Source organism: Pipistrellus hanaki, assembly GCF_964339955.1.
Source record: "Pipistrellus hanaki genome assembly, chromosome: 16".
NCBI classification, from domain to species: domain Eukaryota; kingdom Metazoa; phylum Chordata; class Mammalia; order Chiroptera; family Vespertilionidae; genus Pipistrellus; species Pipistrellus hanaki.
In genome coordinates this window covers 36,482,360-36,491,363 of record NC_140518.1, presented here as the reverse complement: position 1 = coordinate 36,491,363, position 9,004 = coordinate 36,482,360, and the positions used below count along the sequence as shown (strand labels likewise).

General features: G+C 46.8%; 1 protein-coding gene across 1 annotated transcript; it reads left to right on the top strand.

Annotated features, from left to right (window-relative positions):
• The first annotated feature begins 16 nt into the window (after positions 1 to 16).
• Positions 17 to 8,949, top strand: RPAIN (RPA interacting protein). Its single transcript, XM_084863319.1, has 7 exons — positions 17 to 450; positions 1,880 to 2,050; positions 3,815 to 3,875; positions 6,020 to 6,131; positions 6,242 to 6,305; positions 7,513 to 7,653; positions 8,803 to 8,949. The coding sequence occupies exons 1-7, from the start codon at positions 370 to 372 to the stop codon at positions 8,830 to 8,832; spliced, it is 660 nt and encodes a 219-aa protein (XP_084719445.1). The 5' UTR covers positions 17 to 369; the 3' UTR covers positions 8,833 to 8,949.
• Positions 8,950 to 9,004: the final 55 nt, after the last annotated feature.

Below are 9,004 nucleotides of genomic sequence, written 5' to 3'. Positions count from 1 at the left end.
ACAGGGGGCGGGACTTGAAAGTCGACTGGCCAGTGATTAAAGTTTTGGAGCCGCGGAAAAGTCTAGAACCTGAGAGAGAGAGACTCTGGCTCCTATGAATCTCACTGCTCATTGGACACTTCCAGCTGGGTAAACCTAGATATTCTAAGCTTTCCCTCGAGACTGAACTCCCTCAATCCGGAATGGGTTAACCTCACGGATGTCACTACCCCAATTTCCATCCTGGGTTTGCTTGCGCAAAGCTGACTCCTAGGTGGGACGGCCAGTAGAACACTTCCCAGTACGGTCAGCAGCCAGAAACTACAACTCCCAGGGTTCTGCGCGCCCGCAGGGGCGGGGCTCTCTGGAGGCTACTCCCAAGGAGGGGAGATGGCCGAGCAGTCTGGGTCTCCGCACCGCTCCATGTACAAATTGGTGGGCTCGCCTCCGTGGAAAGAGACGTTCAGGCAGGTGAGTGTGGGATTTGGGGAGCTCTGGCTGGGCCGTGGTCATTCCCCTAATCCCCCCCGCTCCAGGAACCGCTCTCCTCAGTGCCTTCGCCGGGTGAGGCAAGGGTCAGGAGTGCCCGGCGGGTGGAGGTGGACCTGGGACTCAAGACTTCCCACCTGTAGATCTGGGTCTTGTCCATCGCCCGGCTGCCTCTCGGAATTCCTGGACCCCTGGGTGCGGGATTAGCCCGGGCCGGACCAGCCTCAGGCCCCTTAGTTTTTGGATTTGGGTTTGTTTTTAAATTTGAAGTGTGATCATTGCCACCCTTCTGCTCTCTGCAATAACAGCACCTGCTCTTGTTGGGTAGTGGGCACCGAGAAGGCACTTTGTTTACTGTATACGTACCTCATGCAAGAGAGAAATTATTTCTATTCAAGATAAAGCGTCTGTTCAGGAGAGCCTCATTTACTGTCTTAGCGGAGTTGTACCTCATCGTAGTTCTGACCTAGTTTGAACTCAGCATGCTTTCTGTAATATTGCCTATGGCTGCAGGAATCCCATAAGAAGTAGATATAGCCCGGGAATATAATCTGATACTAGAAATGACCTTTGACATCAGGGTTTCTCAACTTCGCCATTGGCATTTTGAGGAAGACAATTCTTTGTTGTGGGGTGGCGGTTCTGTGCATTGTGGAATGTTTAGAGGATCCCTGGCCTTTACCCACTGGATGCCAGTAACCCTGAAAATAAGAGTTATGACAACAATGTATCCAAGCATTGCCAGATGTCCCTTGGGGGACAAAATTGCCCCAAATTTAGAAACACTGTTGTACAGTTTGGTGACTACTGTAGCTATATCTAGAGCAGCAAGAATTTGGAAGCAGTCGAAATATTCTGTTTAATAAGACAGTGGATGTTGAGGTGTTATCATCCAACCATTAAAGAAGCTGGCATTGAGGGTAAAATGTGAAATACGGTGACCTGGAAATATATGAACAAAATATTGTTTTGTTTTGTTTTTAATATATTTTATTGATTTTTCACAGAGAGGAAGAGAGAGGGATAGAGAGTTAGAAACATCGATGAGAGAGAATCATCGATCAGCTGCCTCTTGCACACCCCCTACTGGGGATGCGCCCGCAACCAAGATACATGCCCTTGACCGGAATCGAACCCGGGACCTTTCAGTCCGCAGGCCGACGCTCTATCCACTGAGCCAAACCGGTCCCGGCATGAACAAAATATTGTAATTTCACCTATCTACGTGTGGATAAGGATTAGAGGGGAGTTTGCAAAATTAACAGTAGTTTGATTACAGTTGATAATTTGTGTCTATAAGTTTTCTTTAATGTTTTAATAACTAAATCTAGGAGGTGTTGTTTGTTTGCTTTTTATGGGATTGCCTTCACCCTTCCCCTATACCTCTTCCCCTCTTCCATCTTCTTCCAAGGGATGCCTGGAGAGAATGAGAAACAGCCGGGACAGGCTCCTGAACAAATACCGACAGGCTAGAGGCAAACCGCCAGGGAGAGCTCGGAGCACCCTTCTGGCACAAGAGCTGATGGAAGAAGAATGGAATGCTTGGCACTCAGTGGAAAGCGGCCCAGCGGCCGTGGCTCAGGTCAGGCTGGGCTGTGCTGTGCTTTCAGGGAGGGTGCTACAGCACCAAGAACACCCCCTGTCTTCTCTCTGCCTATTTCCCTGAGTCCTCTAAACCCATACACTCTCAAACCTACAATCGGGATTCTAACAGCCTTTAACCCAGTTTCTTCTACCTTTAACGTTAGACTGTTTTAGTGCCAGACTGTTGACCTGTTGCATCATTGCATTATTTCAATTATAAAACTAAAAACTCCTTGGCTACACCCTTCGAAGTTTTGATGCAGTACTTACGGGGCTAGGAATCTTTCTTTTTTTTAAAAAAAAAAATTATATTTTATTGATTTTTCACAGAGAGGAAGAGAGAGGGATAGAGTTAGAAACATTGATGAGAGAATCATCGATCAGCTGCCTCCTGCACACCCCCCACTGGGGATGTGCCCGCAACCAAGGTACATGCCCTTGACCAGAATCGAACCTGGGATCTTTCAGTCCACAAGCTGACGCTCTATCCACTGAGCCAAACCGGTTTTGGCAGGAATCTTTCTTTTTTAAGAAGGTCTCCAGGAGCTTTTTGGTTCTCATCTCAGTCAGAGTTGGGAGCTGAGTGTGGATAGGAAACCTTTTACCAGGTGTCCGGAGAGACTGGATTGGAAGTCAGCAGCTCTGGAATTCTCATCCTGGTGTTGATGTTGCTTTTTCACTCCACTCTGCCTCTCTGGCCTTTAGTCTTTAAATTTATGAAATGAAGACAATAAATATTGTGAGTGCTATATAAGAAAGCATGTGGGACTCTTGATCGCTAGCCCTCCCACCCACTGCTGCCAGCTTCAATCTCCTGCTGCCCAGTTGTGATCATGTTTGTTTCCCGGCTAAACCTTGCCAGAGGCTCACCTGGTTGGAAGGAGCACATGGGCCCCAGGGATGGTCCAAGGCCCCCCAGGAAGTGGTCCTGCTCCCTTAGCTCAGTGCAACCCGACTGTTCTTGTTCTCCAGACACACACCTGCCGCTTCAATGTCTGCCGGACAGCCCCAGCCCTGCTCCTGTCCGCAGCCTGCCCATTGCCCCAGGCCAGCCCTCAGTGCCACCTTCCAGGCAGCCGCACTCCCCTGGGGTGTCCATGTGGGCACGCTGTTTTCTGTTTTGTTCTCTGTCCGCCTGTGTGCTCATCCTCACCTTCTCTCTGTCCGTTTTGTATTCCCCTCAGCATCCAGTGTCGTGTCCTACCCTTAATAATTGTTCAATAAATAGTAATTGGGTTGACTTGGGGGGAAAAAAAGGGGGAAAAAAGAAAGCATGTGGGAAACTGTTTTGAAAACATCCAGGCTCTCTAGAATAATGATGCATTCTTCAGTATCGCTTATGGTCCTATTGTATGCCAAATGTTTGTGTCATATAATCACAATCAGTACTCACAATAACCTTCATGAGCTTCTCAGCTAGGTTTTATTCCCATTTTACAGAAGCCCAAACTGAGGTTTACAGGGGTTAGGAACATTCTGGCAGTCACATAGCTTGGCAGAACCACATACTTAGCTGCTGCCCTATATGATTTGCCCCCACTTAACTGCCATTATTTTGTCACCGGGTAGTTTAGTCATTTCTTGATGCTTTCTCAGCATGACCACATCACCCCACTGTCAGCACAGTCTACAGAAGGGCAGGACTGACTGATTTTCTCAGGTAAATCTGGGTTCTTCAAGCCAACCTCCCAGTATGAATCCCTGTGGGGCTTGTCAGCTGATTATAGCTTCACACCTCTGATGGTCCCCCTTTCTCTTGCAGTTGGAGGAGCCGATGGACTTGGCTGAGCTGGAGGAAATCCAACAGGAGCTGGTCGACCAAGGTGACCTCTGAGAGTGGTCTTTCCTGCCTGTACCTAGCCACTCTAATGCTGACCTTTATTCTCAACAGAATTAGTTCTTAACTTCTACTTCTGCCCGCAGTCAAGCATCCAGCAGTCTCTGCTTTTACTCTGAAGTCTTGACTGGCTGTCTTCCTAGTAATGAGTCTTAAGTATGCTAGGTCTTGTGCTCAGACTTCTCATTCCATAAGAAGTCTTTATAGCTTACAACTACCCTACAAGGTAATAGGAGACAGAAGAGAGTGCCATCTCTCAGGTTGAACAGCTAGTGGTGGAGTTGGGAAGCAATATCAATTTTGTGAGTCCAGTTTCCATGCTTATTCTACTATCCTACAGTAACTCTCTCTTACTAGATGAATAGTAATCCTATACCCTGTAGGATACAGTGCAGCGTCATCTCTCTTGCTCAACTTAAGTGCCTTCTCTCTGATCCACTCTTTATTGACTACCCAGAGTCTTGTGAGCATCTTTTCCCTGAGGCATTCATAGCACCATACAGTGCACAATTTAGCACCTTACATAATTCATTCATTCCACAGTGCCCTTTCTTGAGTAGGCTCAGTGTTTATCATCTGTAAAATAGAGGTAATAGGCCTGCCCTATAAGTTTGCGTGTGTGGAAACTTATGTTTAATAATATATGTAGAAGACATAGAGAAGTGTATGGCATGTTGAAAGCTCTCAACAAATGAGGATGGAAGACCATGGACTCTTGAGCTTGGCTGCTGAGGTTCATTTCTGAGCTTTACCACTTTCACTGGTACAGCACTGGGCAAAGCACTTAATCGCCCCATGCCTCAGTTTCCTCATCTTTAAAGATAATAACAGTAAACAAGTTAATATGTGAAAAGTTCTTACATTAGCATTTGACAAATTGTAAGTTCTATGCAAGTGTTAGTTGTTATTAGTATTGATTCCAGTTAGACTGTAGATTTTTTAATTTTTTTATTGATTCACCCTCACCTTCACCTTGCAAAATATATCTTAGTGTGAAACCTAAGATTTACTAAATATTTTTTTGGAGAGTATGTTTAACTAAATAATCTGAAGTGATTAGGATTCACTGTGCTCTGCCCATACTCCGTCAGATGGAACACACTAGAACAGAGATTGACAAACTTCCTGTGGAGGTCCAGAGAGTAAATATTTTACGCTTTGTGGTCCATGCTTTCTCTGTTGCAACTCCTCAGTTCTGCTGTTGTAGTGTGGAAATAGTCAGACAATACATAAACACATGAGCCTGGCTATATTCCAGTTAACTTTAACTGGAAGTTGGGCTGGATATGGCCCGTGGCTGTGGTTTACTGACCCCTGAGCTAAAGTCTAGACTGTGAGCTCATCAAGAGCAGGGCCAGTCTTTTTCACCTTTGCATCCCATGCCGGCCACATCCCAGGTATTGTTGCATATTTGCTGAATGAATGAACACAAAAGATTCTGAACAACACAGACTCTGAGCATAGGGACATTGAGAGACAGATCACTTTAGACTCAGCCAGGGGATGGGGTGGGGTGGGGGGGCGCAGCATCAGAAAGAAGTGCCCTATACGTGTCTGGTTTCTCCAGCTGCCCCTGGGACCCCAACTGACAGCGTACATCCATCTACTCTCTGGCCTCCGGTGATGTGTGTGAAAGTCCTCTCCTTGTCCCTTAGCCTCTCCACTTCACCTCTTTTTTTTTTCTTTTTTTTTTTTCTTTTTTTTTAAAATATATTTTATTGATTTTGTACAGAGAGGAAGGGAGAGAGATAGAGAGCTAGAAACATCGATGAGAGTCATCGATCAGCTGCCTCTTGCACACTCCCTACTGGGGAAATGCCCGCAGCCAAGGTACATGCCCTTGACTGGAATCGAACCCGGGTCCCTTCAGTCCCCAAGCCGATGCTCTATCCATTGAGCCAAACCGGTCTCGGCTCCACTTCACCTCTTTTGCTCACAAAGTGAGGTCAGACAGGAGGGGAGGAATCCAACAAGAGGAAGCCTGGCGGGAGAGTAATATCTAGTGGTTGGTAGCATGATTTTACCTGAATTTCTCCCAGGTGGATGAAGCCTTTGAGGGTGAGGTTAGCACTAAAGACAGGACAGTGGGGTGCAGCATGGTGAAGCATCCACCTGGCCCCTGCCTTGCAGAACAGTCCATCATCAGTGAATACGAGAACAGCTTGCAGTTTGATGAGCAGTGTCTCAGCATCATCCTGGCCGAGTGGGAAGCGAACTCCCCCATCTGCCCTGTGTGCACAAAGTAAGTTTTCCAAACCTTTCAGCATTACTGATTCCCGCCCTCCACTCCAAAATGAGTGGAATTCCCCCTCCGCTGGCCATGAAGCTCTGGGATCCTAATTCTGCCTCTAGGTACAACCTGAGAATAACCAGCGGTGTGGTCATGTGTCAGTGTGGCCTGTACATCCCATCTCATGTAAGTGTTACACACCCAGACTTTGTGTCACCTATGTCCACATGTGTCCGTTTACCTGAAGACCCTTCAGCAGTGTGCTGGAGCTGACTGCACATCTTCTCTCAGCTCGTGTTCAGTTCACATTGGTAGCTTGAAATGAGCCATGGTGAGACTATACACAGCATGGGAATTGGCAAGCACTACATACCAGGGTGGCCCCTGCCCCCACCTCAGAGCCACTTGTTAAATCCATAAAAAATTGTCCACATATGAAGATACACCTACACTCAGAATTTAAGCTTCAGTGATCTTAAACTACAGAAGGAGCCCCCTTATCTGACATGACAGGGACTGAAAGTTTGTCATTTGATTAGAGCGGTACGTTATCAAAATGAGACATTTAGAGTAAGTTTCAAGTATGTAAATTTATTTGCCAGTCTTTGAGTGGGGCTCTGCTGATTGGAGAGCTGAGTTTTTTACAAACCACTCTTACAATGCATTGCCTAGAGCAGGGGTCTTCAAACTATGGCCCGCGGGCCACATGCGGCCTGCAGAGGAGTCTGATCTGGCCCGCCAGGTTTTTTGGGCAGTGAGCGCAGCCGAGGTGTTACAGTAGGAATTAGTAGTTCATATAGTCCGGCCCTCCAGCTCTCTGAGGGACCGTGATCTGGCCCCCACTTTAAAAAGTTTGAGGACCCCTGGCCTAGAGCGTCTAGTTTGTTTCTGAAAAGTGCATTGAGAAGCTGAGTGTACAACTTTAGGATTTTCCTCCCTATATTTTATTTAACAGCTTTATTCAACAACTCATCTTTTTGAATTTCCTAAACATCCCACTTATTATTACAAGAAAGAATGTTTTCTTTCTCTTATTTAACATAGGATGTAATTACTCAGTTACAGTAGCACATTCGCTTAGCACAGACAGATCTGGGACCACGCAGGGCTGGCTCTCAGTGGGGATACATTTGGCCGGTCGAGGCAGGAGCATAAGGAAGGCTCCGGGAGTCCTGGTGCTGTGGGTGGCCGGGTGCTTTACAGCAGGAGAGAGGCAGGCAGGTGGAGATGGGCTTAGAGACCTTTTTAGTACAATCATGAGCCCAAGAGCACTTTTAAAGGTCCAAGGATGGAATCCAGGCATCACAGATACAGGTTATCGAGGAATCAGGTTTTTCTACCTGTGGATGATGAGGGATCTAAGATTAGGTTGCAGTCTAACCTTCTTTTTAAGTCTCCAGAATTGACAGAGCAGAAACTTCGTGCCTGTATCGACGACAGCGTGAATGAGCACAGCGCCCACTGTCCTCACACACCTCAATTTTCAGTCACTGAAGGGACAGGAAGTCAGTCCAGTCTTCTCATGAGCTGTCTGGTAAGCCTCCCAGGGGACCCCTGGTAGGGGCAGCTCAGTGTCTGGTCTTATCCCTGCTCTGGAGGAAATAATAGCTTGGGAACAGGGACATGTTTCAAAGCAGTTTATTCTCTGAGGAGTTTACTTGAATAGGAAAGTGAAGGTGACGATCCTGTTCAATGAAAAGTCCAGTCATTCCCTGAAAGGGGCAGGACAGAGGCAGCACAGGGTCATGGGAGGTCTTGGACTGGAATTAGGAAGCCTAGCGGCACTGCCTGCTCTTGTTTGATTAGCAGCAGTGGCCTAAGGTGAAGCTGATTATTTCATATTTGTAAGACCAAGTAGGCCAGCCTGGTGCCAGTTTTACATAGGATACTGAACAGGAAGCACAGTAGGGCAGCATCAGGCTTGCCTCCTCAGCAAAATCTTCAGAGGACCAGGGACTACTGTCTGACCCCCTACGTGACAAATCAGGTGTATGGGAACAGGACCACAGGTGGATATAGAGCCGCCCTGGCTTAGAAGCCCACAGCGTCTCACAGTAACCTAAGGCTATAGCTTCAAGGTCCCAAGCAGAAATCAGGAAGCAGTTTTATATTCAAGTGCTTCCTGATTGTTCGGGGAGACAAAAGCTGTGCTGGAAAGGCCTGAGCTGACTGTAGTGAGTGCAGTTTTGTACTTGCCTATGGAACTGCCCTGCCCGTTTCAATCCTGTGTTAAGCTGAAGGAATCCCACCTCCTTGCTGAGCTCTTAATATCTGCCAACTCTTGGAAGTCTGAATAACCTTGCTGGTCACGGGGTCCGAAGTGAGGATAGCAGGTCAGTCCATCGCCAGGATTTGTAGTTTGCAGGTACTATTGCTGCTGAGGGTTTGAAAGGCAGTTGTTTTGAGACCACAGGACTTATACCCAGCCAGGCCTCTTACAGCTATACCAACAACTATTTAATAAGTAACTCAGCATCCTCCATCGTAAGTAGTTTTTTTTGTTTTTTTTTTAATATATTTTATTGATTTTTGTACAGAGAGGAAGGGAGTTAGAAACATCGATGAGAGAGAGTCATCGATCAGCTGCCTCTTGCACACCCTCCATCCTAAGTAGTTTTAATGGCAGCATAAATGTGATTACTGATGAGATAAAACTTAAGCTCCTTTCTCCATTCACATCCAGGCCTGTCATGCTCGGGCCGTGATCATCTAACGCCAGCCTGCACTCCCATCCTTCTGCGGGGCTGGAACCAACTCAGACCGTCCGAGGGGCCTTGTAAATACAAACCTTTCATTGTAACTTATTTTGTATTAAAACCTTTCAAACATCTAGGCTCTTGGTGTTTGGTTATGCAGTTTGAAGGGGAAGGAATACAAATAGCAAA